Source organism: Rhopalosiphum padi, chromosome 4 (genome assembly GCF_020882245.1).
Source record: "Rhopalosiphum padi isolate XX-2018 chromosome 4, ASM2088224v1, whole genome shotgun sequence".
NCBI classification, from domain to species: Eukaryota; Metazoa; Arthropoda; class Insecta; order Hemiptera; family Aphididae; genus Rhopalosiphum; species Rhopalosiphum padi.
This window is the reverse complement of record NC_083600.1, coordinates 17,081,018-17,100,391: the sequence shown is the minus strand read 5'-3', so window position 1 is coordinate 17,100,391 and position 19,374 is coordinate 17,081,018. Positions and strand designations below refer to the sequence as shown.

Sequence of the window (19,374 nt, the reverse complement as noted above, 5' to 3'; positions counted from 1 at the left end):
ATGAACTTTATTTATTTTATTATTATTAACGGTTTAACTCGTGTTTGTGTGTGCGTAGAAACGAACTAGACCGAAAACTCCAGAGGAACGAAGGAAATGGAAGTGCAATCCGGACTTAGACGTTTCGATAGCACTGCAAGAGACTGACGAAAATTTAGAAATTATATTACGAAAATTATCACACAAGCAGTTGAGTCCCGGCGAATGGAAAAAACTAGCTCATTTATGGGCATTCACGGACGAACAAATCAAAGCGATCGAACACCAATATATAGGTAATATTTGCAAGGCTTGGTTAATTTAAATTGTACTCATCATATTTTAATTTTTTTTTAAACTATACTATACAATTTAAATGACTAACACTAGGATCGACTACTAGATGAGATTAGACCATAAAATCGGTATTAATTGTAAAATCAATAGGCTCTAGAATATCACATTTTCTATCACACACACAGTTAAATAATATTGGAATTTGTGCTTATTCTCTTTTTATTCGCACGGGCATTCAATATTGAAAATATACTCCATCACATTTCAGTCTTCGATTCTATAAGGTACATAATACATATGGATAGTGGCTTCTGATGTACATTTAAATAAAAAAAATAATAATTAAGTATAATTTTCTTTAATTTATATCGATAATTAGATATATGTTGCCACAATTTTTTAGATAACTGTATTTTAATGTTCGATAAAGGAAGTCGATAAAGCACCCGTTTGTCCGTCACGGTCGTTATCAATACAAGTTATAGCACCGCGTGTACCCGTCCCTTCAATTGGTAAATACTAAAAATAGTTCCCACGCGGAAATATTGTTATTTTTTAAATTTGTACGAGTTGATATGTTATTTGAATTACCTTTTGTTATATTATATAATTTATATATTTTCAAAAAGAACAAAAGTTGAATTTATCAATTATGAATTAATTGTTTTGTTTATTTTAATTTCTTATTGATATTTTGTTTTACGGCCTGGATATAATACAAAAGTCTATATGTTTCAAGAGTTTTTATGATTAAACCAGATAATATGTGTGAAATAGTAATTAGTATCTTTACCTATTTAGGCGTTAAACCACAATTTTAGATGTATTTGTCATACATTAAAATTAGTACTGTACACTCAATATATTATAAAATGTATTATTTTTTATAATATTTTTAACACGAAATAAGCCTTCTTTGGTTATGCCCCCCGTTATCACATTATTCAGCCAAGAATCCAATAGCATGTAAATTATTAATAATAATTAACCATTGTAAGACAAAACTCTAGATAAAAAAGTGTTATCTACATATTTATCTATTTATCAGTGTTTCCCAATCTGTTTGTAATGGTGACCCTCAAACTTACACCTTGTTGGTTACGCTGCCCACCCCCCACTAAAAATGTGATGTATAGTATGATTATATACTTATTTATAGGTAAGTTTAGCCAATAGAGTAAATATATTACTCTATGGTTAAGCCAGTCGTGACTCATAGGTTGGGAAACACTGATCTAGATAGTAGATATTATATTTGTTATCTGAACTCAACACCGTGAACAAGTCATTAACGACGTAAATAATTTGCTTACAGGTCCGTCCAGTTACAAACAACACGGTTATAGAGTGTTGAGAATTTGGGTCGATAGTCTGGGCCCCGATCTTGACCCCATAGAAGAACTCATCGATAGTCTCAATACAATCGAAAAGAATGCGCTAGCAGGTAACATTATTTCAAAGCATATATCCCATCCTAATTTCAGAAAAAATTACAAGCAATAATTATTTTTCTAAAAAATTATTAACTTCATTATTACTATGCAAACACAGACATACGGTTGTGGTTGTGGTGGCGGTGTTTTAAAAAGAAACAAAGGTAATTTGAGTCATATATTATTATAGCCATAGCCCATATTATATACAAATATAATTTGTCAAATTCCAGAGTTCTATTATTTTTCCCATATTATAATCTATTTTAAATTATTCAATATTAGTATATCTACATATTATGAACCTTGCTATCTAAATCAATTTTATTTATCTTGTTGAAACATTATATCTGATTAGCTATTATAGCGTCACGTATATTCGGTATATTGTAATATATTATTCATTAGGACAATGTCCCGTGAGTATTTACTAATTTAAAGTACTGGGATAATGGAGTTTCCATCGGTCGGCACATGATTTAAAGTTACTAACACTACTAAGCAATTCTCGGAAGGCGCTGTTGTGTAAAATAATTAAATAAATAATTTTAAGTATACATAAATATGTATACAATTTGAATACAATATAATATACATTGTACTCGTATATTATACAAAAGTTAGTGATATATTATTAAGTATAGCACAACCCATATTCGTATGATTCGAAAGTTTAATGAAATCTGCTGTTTGGCAGTTATTTTCATTAAATAACAATTAATTTAAATATTATGCATTTATGCGACATGTTAAACATCATTAAATGCATTTACACATGATACAAATATTGAACAATATAGTTTGAGAAAAATTCCGTTTTTCCACAATAAAAATTATTTAAAATAATGAATACCAATAATTATAATCATTACTAATACAAATCCCGACAAATACAATTAAAAAAAAAAATTAATAAAAACAATAATAATTTTAACTATATTTAATAATGGGACAAACTAAATGTAATAAACCAGAATTCCACTTGGGCGTTTTTTATAAATAAATAAATAATAACAGTTTATTTTTTTTTAAATGAGAGAACATAAAAACTTTAATTCGATGATCCGGATATAGTAAGTAAATTTTATACCGTAATATAGTATAATATTGAAACGTGTAACCGTGATGAAACATAAATTAACATATAAAAATAACACCACCCTGACATTTAACAATATAATATTGTCTGTATTGCGATTCTGTGTGATCTTCTTATAAATAATAATTATTAAATTATTCAGAGGTACTGATGAACACCACCACCATGTACACAAAAACACGTTAATAACATAAAATTATTAGACGTATTCATTATAATATTGTGAAGCAAAATAATAGCACTCCTTCCTATGGAAAAATTTAGAAAATATGAAGGGTGTAGTGATTTGAAAGTATTAATAACTTATATTAATCTATTATTATTTGTAATTTGCAAAAATTGTCCAAGTATAATCAACATTATACATACAATAAAATATAATATATTTTATACATTTTTAAAATCAGATTTAAGAAAAATTATTTTTAGTAAAATATTTCAATAACTCAGAAAATAAGAAACTATTTGTACGAGTTTGGAATTATGCACCTCAGAATGTTCAATAAAATTATACACTAAATAATATATAATAATTTAAGATTTTAAAAAAATTCGTTTAGTATGAAAAAAAAGGATTTGAGCATGATTGATCAATTATCCAATACATAATGTCAGTTAGGGGGTCAGTTCTTAAAATGAATGTCTCGCAGTTGGTAGTACACGTGCTCAAAATAATTTTCAATCATTCTGTTAGATGTTCGAACCAATTTACCACAAAACAAGTATAATTTGCATAAAAATTCGGAATGCGAGATCCGGTCGGTTTTCTACTGAACGGAATACCATAATAATGCCGAGGAAAATAAAATATTACGATTGGCATTATTATGATTTTGTTTTTTTATTCTGTATAAATATTATAATTTTATTTTTTTGATTGTTTTTGTACAAATATGTTTACTGCGTTCAGATGCCATCTGCAAGAAGTTAATGCGGCAGAAAGAAAAAAGCGAGAAAAAACCTGAAGACAAAACCTGTGTTGTTTCTTGAATACACGTCACGTATTTGTTTGTTTTTGTTGATTTTCAGTTTTATTTGTTTGTTTTTCCTCAAATGACTATTAACAATAAAAGTGTACCCACAGTTTTTAAATTGTTTGACATTTATAATATTTCACCTTGGATATTGTATTATGTATTTATTAAATTTAATGTGTTATGTACAATATCATATTGTTCACTTAATTGTAAAGTGTTATCACTCGACTTTTAGTTTAACTGATAACTTATATTACATAATATGCAAAATGTAATATAATAATAAATATGTCACAATTGTATACACACTAATTTCATGAACTTGTCTTTAAATAAAAACAATACCGTTGTTGCAATACTAACTATAAAATAAATTAATAAATGTATTTAACGTTCGAAAAACATACATTTCGAACCAATGTTGCTCAATTCTTACGTGTGAATAAATATTCTTGTCTATCGAAATCTTAGTAGTCATCGCTCCCCAAATACATGATACTGTACTTGTAGCGTCAACAATGAGCTCCATTGTTCAGGTAACAGGAAATAGGTAAAAGATAGACGGTGATGTCGGTGTCGCATTGCCTGTTTGTTCCGAAATTCTATTGACTTTTCACGAAATACAATTGTGTTGATAATCATGCATTGTGATTCTCTGGCCTCAAAGAGTAACTATTTTTTTTTTTTTGTGAAAGGATGAGTATATTGTTAGGTATTATATACTAAAGTTTTAACGGTTGTAGTTATTCGCACGGTGACGTTAACTCATGGAAAACGACATTTACCCACGGTTGCAGTGTAAACTTAGTCTCGAGAATCCGCTCACAAAAACATAAACAACAAAAACAAAATATAAACGCTATTAAAACATTTAAAACGTCTGAATTAATTTTTGTCTGAAACAAATATCCCACAGAAATGTATTTCAATCGCGGCAGCAATATATTATATTAAAATAACTATAAAAAAAATACGTAAACAACGTCAATTTAAAAATATACAACTCCATCACGGCAAACCGCGTCAAACGTCTTTTGATTATGCGTACGACCAATTACATTTTTATTTTAACTACACATCCTGGATGAATAAAGACTACTTAACAAATTTAACGAAAAACCTTTTCCGTTATATTTCCCGTAAGCCACTCTAGTGTATACACTAGTTTCTTTTGATGTATCTAGTTCGTCGATGACATATCTGAAATCTCTCTCCTAATCGTATGTCAATGTCACCCGTGGTTTGAAAATAACAGGATATACTAGGTTTACTATCCGTTTAAAATATTCGGTAAATACAATTGAGCACGCTTATTAATTATTATTTCAATACATTGCCAAATTTAATTACAATGTAAAGGACGTGTAATACTAGTGTAGCCATATGTCACTGTGACATTTTTTTATTTAAATTTTTTATTTATATAATATGTAAATATATATACTTATTGTAAAGATATATATTTACATATTATATAAATAAAAAACGATGGAACTTCGTTGGGTGTGAAGTGGTTATTAATCAGTCGGATGGTCGTGACACCATCTGTGTTTTAGCTAATGTCTTCTGGAATCACCTGGGATGTTGAGAGCAGATAAGTTTGAAACTAAAGGATCGCGGAGGTTTGAATGGAAGCGTTTATAGAGAGATTTGGCTACGTTTTACATTGTTTGAATGGAGAGGTCATTATATGGAGTGTATGGTTTAAAACATAAAATTGAGCATTTATTATTTGTCATGGGCATTTGAATTGAAATTTATCGATTTTCTTCATGTTCGATGGTTTAGCCGAACCATCCATACTGTTTGTAAAGAAATGTGTTAACCACATTTTGTGTCAACAAAATAATGTACCATTTGTTGTTTATACAAATTACTTATGTAATATGTTCATATTATACAATATATTAGCAAAGTCACATTATGTGTATTATTTTGTAACCAATTTCTTTAAAAAATGTACGTGTTAATACATTTTAATTTTAATACTTTTAAATTTTTGCTTTAATATGCAAGAATCATTTTTCACATTAATAATTCATATACAAATAAATACCTAGTAATGTTTTTGTTTTTATTAAGAAAAAAACAACGTAATCAAATAACTTGTAACTTGCAACAAGTTACAACACTAATTAAATAACTTACCCGTCTTTGAGTCTATATCAAAAATATAAGTAAAAAGATCTTTCATATTCTGATAAAGTTTGTCTTTATACATTTCCATGTTAGGTAAATGAAATGACAGGTTTTGCTCATTATATCGTACTCAATTTTATTATTTTCTTGAGTCAGCAGAATTATTAAAATTACAAGTGTGTTCTTCAACCGTCCAGATAAAAAAGCTATAACGTGCTCAATCGTTCGATAGCCATAATACCGATTTGTATAATTGGTATTTTGTTATCGCACTACGTCACTATAGTATACATGTTATGTTATAAAAATCATTATATAGCAGCCGTTTTCTCTCAATACCTACTAAGTACCTTTATAATAATATTTAAAACAAACTAAATATAAAATAATTAATGGAGAACTTTTTTTTTTTACTTAATTCATCAACTAGATACGTCATAATAATATGCTTACGGGTATTTATCTGCGGTGAAGGTGAAAATCGATTTATCGCTAAAATGATACGTATTGGGGACGTCATAATAATAATAATATATAAGTGCCTACTACCTATCCCAGGAACACGCAACGTACACAAATAAAAATATTATACTATTTATCTATAAATGTTCCATGCAGTATGTTTGTGGAACATCATGGTCGGATATATTTATGCGTACAACCTGAGATGACAGTATTTATCCCACAAAATACTATTTCTAGTTTAAATTGGACATTTTTTCGGTCGATTCACTACAAAAAAATTGTATGAAAATCCCTTGCAGCCTCACATTGTAGGTGAAAACAAATGAGTCACGCAAAAACTTTTAGTGTTATACGCACAAATTATCGTAATTTAATGAAATGATAAAGATAAATCATCACTAAACTATATTATAATCAGTTTACTATTTATTTTAATTTTTTTTATCTATTCATTTAAAAATATGCATTTGTACTTTTATTTTGTTATTGTAAAATAACTTTTATTATTAGTACCGTCAGCGCTCATTTTACTTATTTATATGTAGGTACATTATAATATTATATTATTATGTAGTTCCATTTTTGAATAAATTATTATTTTAGAATTGTTAGTATTAAATAAATATATTTATTATAGCATTTCTTATGTAGACATAGTAGTTTAAATAATTTTACCATATATTTTTTTTTTAATTTATCATTTTTAGAAAAACCAACAAAAAAAATGTTGTTTAGATGTAATTATGTTTATCGTCTAAATTACATATACCCGATCAAACTAATCACACGTAAATAAATATATAGTTTAAACTATAATTATCATTAAAAACAACAAATCACGTATTTAATTTTGAGAAATATTGAACTAATCCCTTAAGCACAATTTTTACTTAAATACATTACTTTTATTCGTTTAAGAATTTTCTCGAAAAATATATTATATTGTATATTTACATCGTTATTATTGTAAAATTCCAATGTTATAAATGTCTAATATTTAATATTATATTATATAAAATATAAATATATTTAATATTATATTATATTCATTTTTTTGATTTCAATATTTAACTATTTTTTATAAGTCCATTGTCTATTATTTATAATAAATTCACCCTGCATTTTTATTTATGTTTTTTAATTGATCAATTTATTAATTATTATAAATTGTTAAAATAGTTTTGAAATTTACAATTCAGGGTTTTCAATCGTTCTCACATATATCATAAAAAAATAATACTATTATTTAGACTCATCTTCCATTTATATATTATGAGTAATTTGTAAACTTTTTTTATTATTTGTTATTTATTAATATTTGTAAAACTTTATAGAAATGTTTATATCTCCGTGTAGAAATGATTTAATTGTATATACATTTATATAAAATATCATTTTAACTTTGTAAATTTGTTTTTATAGGATTTATTTTTAACTTTTTATTATTAAGAATCATTTAATGTAAAATAAAATTTTACAATTTTTTATATTATCCGTTTTTTATATAATAATTGTTTTCTATGAAAATTTTTGGCCTCCTCTTCTCCGTCGACTGGCTGTTCTCGTTCTATTTTTAAGGTTTTTTATTTAAACAAAAATATAATAATTTAATTCTATTTATCAACTGACATAAATAATAATTATCAACAATCACTCATCGAGTGCCTTTCGATGTCTAGAGTATTATCGTTGATCAGTGTCAATACGCATTATTAATATATATTATCATAACATATTAATCGGTTGCTTTAAAATTATTGAAAATTGTAATTTATTAAAATAATAATAATAACGAAGTGAAATTTGTTTAACAATTTAATTGTGAGAATGTAGCATATTAGCATGTACAATTAATGTATACAAATTTTGGCAAGCTATACTTGTTTGTATTGGCTTAACTTGTATATGAGTGATTGTATATACACGTGTATGATCATGGTATATTTCACCAGTCAGATGTATGACCGCTATATAGTCAGTACTTAATGTTTTTTTACCATATTATGTATTGTTATAATTATTTTTTTTTAATTATAATTTATTATTTTAAAAGGTCTCAACACAATTTGCGTTTTAAACGTCTAGGAGAACTAGTTGGAATCGTGAGAGAAGAAAGTTTTTTGAGTGGGAGGAAATATGGTAATGGAATCTTTTATAAAAGCGTTTGGCTTCTTCGTGGATTGTATGTAATTTCATGTTTAAACGGAGAGTATGATTTTGAATATATGGGGAACATAAATTAGTTTTCTTAGGATAATTCTTTGGAAGGATTAGGTTTTATTTAAATTAGTTTTTTAGCCGTGAGTATTCTTAGACGAGAAAATAAACAATAAATACCAAAAAAATAATCGTTATTCATACGTCCAAATTAAGTTTTATCCGAATCAAATATCACGCAGAAGTTTATTTCGATCGTAGTGGGCGGTGGCAAAATATATTATTATTGATTATAAAAACTATTTATAAACAATCTTATTATTTTAAAACAACTAACCATGTGGTGAAGGTCAAAATCGTTTAACCATTAATGGATGAATACAACTTCAAAGTTCAAAAATTGAGTTTAGTTTTGATGTATTTTATATTTTTTATTTTACATCAACATATGTGTACCATTTAACATTATATTTTTTCATTTGGATTTTAAAACAGGTGTTTTTTAAATAAACACATAAAATATTTAATTGTTTTGATACATAAACTCCAAATTAAAAAGGCACTGAATAATTGGTGTTTATAAAATCATAGTACCAATGCAGAATAAAACATTTTAGGTTTATTCTTCGTAATAAAAAGTTGTTCTTTGTAATTATCTAAACTAAAACTATGATTTCATATAAAGTTTTAATAATATTAGCTATAGTTATTGACATTGTTACAAACAATTCTACTAATCTAGGGAACAGTATACGACAGGCATATAACGATGGTAACCAATAATAATTACTTAATTATTTATTAATTATATTAAGATATGTAATTTATATTTATTAATAAATATAAAATTAATAATATAATACGCATCATAAATGTAATAGTTTAATTCATTGGTTCTCAAACTTTTATTAAGCACAGCACACTTTTCAAAAATTTTCAAGGCCCACTGTAACTTTTTTTTTTTTGCACCAAATAAGATGAACTAAATTGTTTTTAATAATAATTACAATTTTTGGTTGAAAATTTGTGTTTATAATACTAACTAGACTCTAATTATTTAATGAATTATTCATATATCAGAATATCATTTTGCTATAAACTATGTTTATATAAATATTTTAACAAGCATTATTGAAATTTATATGTATTTTGTTATTTTGTTTGATTTGATATACTCTTCCTTTAGAAAATGGGTTGCTTCTGAAAATTAGAATTGAAATAGAGCAACCCAGTGATAAATAAACGAAGATAAATTTCCTATATTCTGACATTACATATAGAAGTCGAAACAGCATTATAGATGTGACTGAATAATTAGTTACTGGTGATTGGAAAGCATTAACAAAAAATCATATTTCTATATACATTATAGTTTCTTTATTTTAAACGAAACAACAAAACTTTACATAACATTACTGTTCATTTAGCCTATTACTACTTCATGTTTAGCCGAAAAACAGAAATAAGTTCAAAATAACTAACTATAGATAATTATATATAATAATATTATATTAGGATTAACTATTTCTGATAATACTTGGCATGTAAATTATGTAAAATAAAAATATAAAAATGAAATAATAAAATATATTACAGTTACTTTTTATTATATTATTCTAACCGGTAAATGTTAGTAAATTGTTTTTCTATATTAATGTTTTTTTTTTTTTATTAATATTATTTAATAAAATATATCAAATTAATTTTAAATTACATCAGTATCAGTTTTCAGTTATGTAGAACAAAAAAATATTAACTAGGTATATGAAATCTTATTTCGAAGCAATGTTCTTTGTTGTATCTTTTGAAAATATGATTTCATTATTAGCGTCATATTTATATTTTAATTTTTTATCCGTTTGTTAATACCATGCATTTTTTTAACTTTTTCGGAAAACTATTTATTGACACTTGATGTCGGTAATTATGTATCATGGACTATTTTTGTTTTCTGCGATTTAAAAGAAAGGTTCCAATCTTTATATAATGGCCCCTGTTTGTAAATTTAAATGTCTGTTTGATGTCTAATAGATATGATAAATACACTATTTATAGGTACACACGAAATATATAACAGGTTATATATTATAACCACCATATTTAATATACAGATTTATTAATTACCAAAAACACTGTTCAAAAACTACTCATTTCACATTCACACTTAGACCAAGAAACTGCACTATCATAACCTTCAACGACCTATCCATCACTCCCATTTATTATTCAGGCTTCCAAAATTGTATACATTTTAAAATAATCAAAATCTATAAATGATTAGTCACTCGATCAACCATTAAGTATTCAAAAATATACTACATAATAAACATAATATCCATACAATTTTAAACATCAAATGAACAATTTCAAGCAGAATTTATTTTTATTTTTTAGAAAGCAATAGTAAGGGATTTTATAACAATAAATTATAATTAATAAATTGTATTATTTATTTATTGACACAACATACCTAACTATAATAAAGTGACTCCATTATATGTATTTGGTGTACTTATATAATATTTCAGTTTTTATTTTTTCATTAAAATTTGAGTATTGATATTAATTAAATTATATAATCTATATTGTTTTATGTTCTGTGTTTGGTCTATGAAATTAATGACTCATCAATTTTATATATCAAATTATTATTATTTTTTGTTTTTAGATTGCATTAGTAAGATACCTCGTATATCAGTTAATTATTCTTAATACATTTTAAAATTTATTTGTTTAACATAACCATGATTAAGTTACTTAAATTTATCTACTAAGAATACCTTTATGATATTTTTTAAACTATCATAATGAGTTTTTATTTTGTACCAAAATATAGCTTTTTATACGTTTTTTTACTATCGGTAGAATCATCTTTCAATTATATTATTATACATTTTTTTGTAAATTGACGAATGGAATTTATAATCACATATATCACATATAATTTTATAAGCTTTTAAGGAAGAATGTTAACAGAATTCGTAAAAATCTCAAAACTACATAATAATACATTATCTTTAGAAATTTTAAAAATTATTCTGTTTAGGTACCTATATTTAATATTTTAAAATGTAATTCATGTTTTTTTATAAATTGTCTTTAATTTAAAAAAGTTTCTACCGGAAAGTAAAATTAATTTTTATAGCATAAATGGTTATGGTATAATTTTAAAATATTTTGAGCTTTTTAAAAACATGAAAAATTTAACATTATTTAAAATTTTTTTCTCTTATTAATGTTTATAAAATATTTTTTGCTGAAAATTCAATAAAAGATCCCCATACATTTTTCTTATAACATACCTATATAATAATTAAAAGTACATAAGTACCTACCATTTTTTGATATGAATTTGAAGAATAAATGCTTATGAATTTAAAAAAAAAATTATGATTACTACAATTATTATATAGTAAAAAATAAATGATACCCAAACAAAATTACCACAGATATTTAACATTTTCAATTAATATTTATATTCTATTTCTTAAACACTGTAATATCTTTGAAATATCTTAAGCTATTCATAAGAATTTAAAATTTATATTTTCTTATTTTTTTCATTAAATCAAGATAATGGATATTTTCGATTAGTAATAAACTTAAAATTTAATAATATAAGGTTCCTAACAAGTTATTCATTCCGTAAACAAAAAAGTACCTATATTTAACACTTACTATTCTACTATTTTAAAATCTTACCTAATAATTTCTCTGTTTTTATTTGATAAAACTTTTTATAAATAGTTTCTTTGAATAAATTGTATGTATACTAATATTATATGTTAAATATTTGAAATTAACTTACAGAATATTTAAAATTATTAGGGTTTGATGGTAAGTGTACTTTTATAGTTCTACAGTATTAAAAATAAGTATTGTTAGAACAATTTTAAAAAGTGTATATATGTATGTTTATATATAACCAGATAAAATAGGTAAAACTATGGTATAATAATAACATATTTGCATTCATATTGCAATACCTATTAATTTGTACAATACATTATACATAAATATACGTATTACACAGAAGAATAAACGTCTAATCCTAATGTATTATATGAATAGATAATGATACACTTCGCAATTACGCTATTGCAGAGTCAATGGGTAAGTAATTTATAATGGTACCTATAGTATATAAAAAATTGGGAACAGGGTGTCCGAACGGGGTACGTCGTCGCTTCTGACGCGTATTGTCGCCGCATCGAATTCCGGTCACGGGTGGGCAAGCAACTGTTTAAGGGGCAAGTCCTCCAACCGGACATGGCAGAAATCTACGGGTGCCCAACTAAAAATCCTGCTAAATAGGCGTCCATACACCTTTGGCTTACTCCCAGAAACAGTGCTATACAAAATTAAAAAGTTTAAAAAGTTCTAACAATTGCAATGCTTATGTTTAAATACAATTTAAATTGCATATTCTGTTATAGAGCGGTACTGATTTGCACATAAATACCAAAAATACTTGTTTGCGCATAAAAATACCATCACTGATCGTTTGGGAACATTTGAATCTAAAACCATATACGTGGTTAGAGCACGCCGCACAGTTACCTATTAGTTACCTTTATGTTATTACTTGTTAATTAATAATTTATTGTTGATAGTTAATACTTGTTTAAAAGTATTTACATACATTTTCCTTCCTCCTTAATAGACTTAGGACAACGAAAATAAAAATCATAATTATTTATACCACGATGTTTAGTAAATTTGTATATTTTTTATACTAATTCAAATATTTTCACGTCGTGATTCGAAAGCTTCACAAATTTTCACTAATTTCACTTATCACAAAATATAATATGTTCGCACACCGTAAGTTTTTGAAGGAAGTTTAATAATATTTCTATATTGTTTATCCATGGTTATTATTGCCCAGACCGGTATAGACAGGTAAAATACAATTATTGTCGTGTGCGCAAACCAGTAATACTTTTAATATTACTGTTTGCGTTCCGATTTTTATGATATTATTATAACACTCTGTTATGGGTGTAACATGATTGGCGCTGCCCTACTTTTTACATTTGAAAAATGCAACACCATTGCGCTTTTACGTGGTAACTAACAAGAATCAACCCATTCTACCTACAAAAACACACTACGATTGCATTAGAGCAAAGGTATTGCCTTCATATAAATTTTCTAATACTCAATTTAAAAGTACAATTAGATTTGGTTAATTAAAACTTTTAACTTCGATTTCGAGTTAATCAAGTTCGACTGTATTAAATATTAATACTTTGAATTTGCGTTTTTCGGGTGTAAAAAGGCAGGGCGGATGCAATCGTGTTTCACAGTTCAGTTATATAGATGATTACCAACCTTATTATCAATGACATCGTATCAATATGCATAATAAATATGTTATAACTTATTTTTTTTTTTTTTTCATAAACTATGCAATAACTCTAATATTCGTGGGTCATTACCATGAATAATTAGATTTAGATGATAAAAAAGCACCGCAATCATTTGATTTAAAACTGAAAACTGTAATGGATCGAGTGGAAAAAGATTTTGTAAGTTTTGTAAATGTATTTTTATTTTTTAATGTGACACCAACTTACTTAAGTATCTCTTATAAATTAAAATTATTTTATTATCAATAGAATTTACTTTTTTATTCAAATAAAACAATCAGACTTTGTAGTCTTTAAATTGTCTATCTAAAAATTAAATCTTAAAGAATTTAAAGCAATGATATTAAATAAAAATCAATGCAATAAAACTTAGTTTCAATAAATTGTTAATAATCATAACTGATTTCAAATAAATTACATATTACCACATTAAATACATATTATAGATTCAGTGCATACTACTTGCGTCCCAAATTGATAACAGAAAGTACAAGAGGTAACTTGCGTCAGAATAGTTTGGACTAGTCAACAAGTGGTTAGGATGCAACTTACTGTCTTATTTATTGATGTGTTAATCGCGTCTCGAATGATAATTTCGTAACGATATAGTATATACCTATATAAGAAAAAAACATATGGGTATAGGTACGTAAATTGCTTTATTCCATAATTATTTAAAAATTGTAGAAACATTTCACAAAATCTCTAATTTCAGAACTATATATAGGTACTTGTATATCTTTAAAATATCACTTATACTATTCGAGGTAGTTTAAGGTATTTATCTTAATTTATTAAATTAATAAGCGTAGTATATACAAATAGTTTTGATGAAAACGCGGTCAACATCCCATTTAATGGAAACGGATATTGGTTTCAACGTGTTAAACCCCGAATAATAAACTTATAAAAGATGTTGTTTTGATTAGGTAGGTATTTGAAAGGTTTAGTGATACGGTGATTTTAACGCATTACCAGTAATATATTATTAGTAATTTACCATATTAGATTGTTCTATGCGATAATAACTTAATGATTATTTAAATATTATTTTTCGAATAATTAAATTGCAAAATGTACGTTTATTTGAATAATTTTAATTGTATTGACATAACCGTATTTTAATATTTTTTACAAAAATTACAGATCACAGTCTTATTGTGTTTAATTATGTTTCTAGGAAAATATGGATGAAAATGCAGTAGTGAAAAGTGATGACATTAAAGGTATGCTATTCAATAAATGTTCAAAATTATTACAGACATTATCATCTTTAACATATTGTGTTAACAAACATTTTAACGAATCGGTAGTTTTGTTGTTTAAAAAAAAACATTTATAACAACTATTGAATCCATATCCAATCCATGGCACGTCAAACATTTTTAAAAACGTATTTGTATGTATACTATTTTAAAAAGTATGAAAATAATACCTATGTTGTAATGGCCAGACTGCTGTTGTGCCTAAAATATGGGAATTCATGGTATAATACTTCGCAATTGATGAAAGGGTCCATATTATAGAGTCACGTAGAATTTCACACAATTTATTTGTGAGAATTCTGCCGACCATGTGAAATTAGTTTATTATAGATTATAAAACTTATTTCATCTTAAAATTATCGACAGGTTATATCAACAGCTATAATAAACAAATCTTGCATGAAGGGAGGATTTGTTATAGTAAGTATTATTCCTAAATGTATTTATTTTGATAATTATTTATTTATTTATGTTGTGTTAATGCTCAATAATGTAACTAGTGAAAAACTAGACCTAACCGTATAACATAATATTCTTTTGTTCATTCATTACAGAAAAACCACTAGAGACGGTAGAACAATTTTGTAAGAAATATGGTTAGTAAAAATAGTGTAAACATGTTATTCCTACTTAGAACACCTATTATGGTACATGTTGTAAATTAGTTTTATTATAAATATGAAAATTTCCATTATTATATTTTATACCAAATAATGATATAAATAGTTTCATGATGTAAATAGATTCCATTAACCTAAATATTCGAAACTATTATAACTGAATTGCATAAACGTCACGAGTTACATATTTTATGCAATTGACATTTTAAATCGTATACTAGTCATGTGTTTATATATACGTTGAGTGTAAAAACGACTTGAGTTATAATTTTTTTATCTATACAATTACAACCAAAAAAATCTGGTTGTGAGCTGTAACATCGTTAGTCAATGACTTGTGTGTAGTTTTACACTCTACAGTATCTTCTAATCCATATAATCGTATTAAAAACATATTTTGAAGGTAAACACCTAATGTATATTATTACAATATCAATCTATATCGGATTCCGAAAATAATGTAATATAATCTGAATGCAGTATAGGTAGATTATATTATTTCATAGACATTTCAGTTTACCAATAATTTAGTTATTTATTGTTACACAGTATGTTTCAACTGCTTCAAGTACATTATTTTAAGTGATTTATTCATTATTAAATTAATAATATTAATAGTGTCAACACTACCTGAAAAAAATTATATTGAATTACCAATAAAGAAACTATAAAGGTATTTTTATTTGTGATTTAATGTTAAAGTACTTTTAAAATTTTTTTTTTGTTTTAATAAGTATTCATTTTTAAATTAATTTTTTTTTCAAAATTATTTTTATTATACCATTTTTATCAATTATTCAAAAGTTTTAAATAAATGAATCATGAGTCATGGGGTTAATGCAATCATCGGTTCAATTATATTCGTAGAGAAGTAAAGATTTAAGTCTACGGTTTATACTTTTTAAATAACAAGAAAAAAAATTATAATAAAGCTATAAAAATCGTTATTTTAAATGTAAAATCTTTATCCTATTTTGTCAAAATAAGAACGTCAAACATTTATTAAATGAAATTGTTATAAATTATTTTTAATACTATTTATTAACTAGGTACCCACCATCTATGAATACAATTGATTTATGAAGATTGTATTTTATATTTAGCTAACAAACTTAATATCAGTAAAATAAAAAAAAAATTTAAATTTAAATGTAAATCTAATGCATTCTACATGCTTCTTAGAATTATAATAAAAAAATATGAAGGATTATCTTTAATAAGCGTAAAAAAATTTACTTTAATTTTTAATATTTTATAATTTATCACTATAAGAACATTATTAATTTATAATTTGAACATGTATCTTTAGCTTAAAGGATTTTGCTTAAATTCACTAGTATAAGAATTAATTTGTATACAGCTATTTTTTTTAAATTTTTCAAATAATATATATATTATTAAAATTATTTTTACTACCTATTCGTAATAAAAATAGAGAAGGATATAACCTATATTATTTAGAATTCTAGGTATATTGACGTTTGCCTAAGCCATACTCAACATGGAATATAATATTATTTTTAAAAATGAGAACTCATCAAATCAATAGGATTTAAAATACCTATAAACTCATTGATTAGTTATCATATTTACTTAACTTAATATTACAGAATTAACTTAAATGAGACTAAATAACACTAACTTTAGAATTATTTTTTTGTGGTTTTTTTTTTTAAACAAGTCAAAACCTATATTCAAAACCACAGATATAATTGTGTACGTAAGTATTTATCTGTTTTATTTATTTTAAATTGGAATAGATCTTTAAAATAAACTATTCATTTTATAATATTATAATCTTATTTATTTTTCATATAGTACCAGTTAGTTCTTGTAAATTAAAGACAATTGTTATAACTTTTTTTTTATTAAAATAATGGTATGAATAAATCAGTATAATATTTCGAAGACAGATTTTATATTTGTATTTAATAAATAATATGGAATTATAACAGTTGATCGAAAACCATTTATTGCACGACAATTATTTCTCACAAACGACAATTGGTCAAAGAACAAATGTTCACAAAATTTTTTTTAAGAATAGAACAAGATTTAGCGATAACAAATAATTCCGTTGAATGTTGAAATAACTGTTTGACTACGTGGAAAACATCCATAAATATGGTGTTTTATTGAAGCTTATTAAAAGAAAGAAAAATGCATAAATTGGTTCAAAATTGAGCAGTAAAAATTAAAAAGTAAATAGTAAAAAGTATATTTATACAACTAAAAAAGAATAGCAAGATTGAGTTAAGATAATTAAAAAAACTCTATTGATTCTCAAAATCGTTGATTATCTACATGGAAAAGTCTATAATTTTTAAATGCAAATTTAAATTTAAATTATACGTATTTTATAAAAATTTTTTAGCAATTTTAATTAACTTAATTGTTCAAGTGCAATTTAAATAATAATAAAAAAAAATTATTTGTACTATAGTAATTATTATTAATTATTAATTATAGTAATTTATTTAGTAATTAAATTTGACATTTTTTTTATGAATTTAATGAATATTATAATTTTTAGTCTTAAGAACAATTTTTCTTCAACCAAATGTTGTTTTCGAGTAATTGTCATTCGATCAATTGACTGCATGATACCAAATAATATATACGTGTTGACTATTGACATTTATTTCATTAATTTGTCGCTAAATTTACCATTATACAAAATTTATAAATATCTTATTTTATTTATAGCTTTTTTTTCTAATTTCCGTAAGTTCATGTATTTGTTTATAATTTAGACTACTATCAGTAATAATTTTATTATACTGTCATAATTATTGTACTTACATAAAAACAAACGTTAATTAATAGCTAATACTTATATACTACGACAAATGTTAACTCATTATTAACGTTGAAACGTTGAATCATTAATTATAGATATCTGTAATAGATAGCTCACTGCAATGAGAAATATGTTATGCGGAAAAATCGGATATTACTTTAAAGCGTTGTTGCTGTCGCGTAGTCAGTATGATCGGATAACGTTATAATCATCGCTATAGTGTCGCAATGGTCATGGTCCGTTGTGGCTAATCGCGATCACTGACGACTATTACCGGCCAACACGCCGAATAAAGCCCATTTTACATAGACGCGTATAATATATCATACGTGCGCTGATAAAAATGCGACTTTCTTTTGAGTTTAAAATGTCACACGTACGCGTACCAATGTACCATACGTATCAACTATCAAAATTGCTGGATGGAGATATTGTCATTGTGCCTTATTTGTCATTTTTTTTTTAGTATACACCGTGCCATTTAAAAGTTATTACGAATAAATTAATTTTATTAGTCATATACAAGTATTAATATTTTATGGTGATATTTTTTAATGATTATTATTTTTAAATATTGGTTTAAAAATTGTGACGCAAGAGTTCTTTTATTATACCACCAGTACCAGATAGGTACGATGGACGAGTATATAGTTAAAATACTTATTATTTTGCATATAATATATATTTTCTAATAAAAAATCAATGGTAGTTATGTTGATAAGAATTGATTTATTTTGACAAAAAGTATTAATTTTCTGATTGACGGAGTAA

At 25.0% G+C, this 19,374-nt stretch overlaps 1 protein-coding gene across 1 annotated transcript in view; it reads left to right on the top strand.

The window, feature by feature from the left end:
• The window catches only part of LOC132930229 (ankyrin repeat and death domain-containing protein 1A-like), a 71,899-nt gene extending 67,756 nt beyond the window's left edge, over positions 1 to 4,143 (top strand). Inside the window, exons 12-14 of the mRNA XM_060995975.1 lie at positions 59 to 275; positions 1,592 to 1,720; positions 3,719 to 4,143. Of these exons, the coding sequence (XP_060851958.1) occupies positions 59 to 275; positions 1,592 to 1,720; positions 3,719 to 3,798 (426 nt within the window). The 3' untranslated portion in view covers positions 3,799 to 4,143. The remainder of the gene's footprint in view (positions 1 to 58; positions 276 to 1,591; positions 1,721 to 3,718) is intronic.
• Positions 4,144 to 19,374: the final 15,231 nt, after the last annotated feature.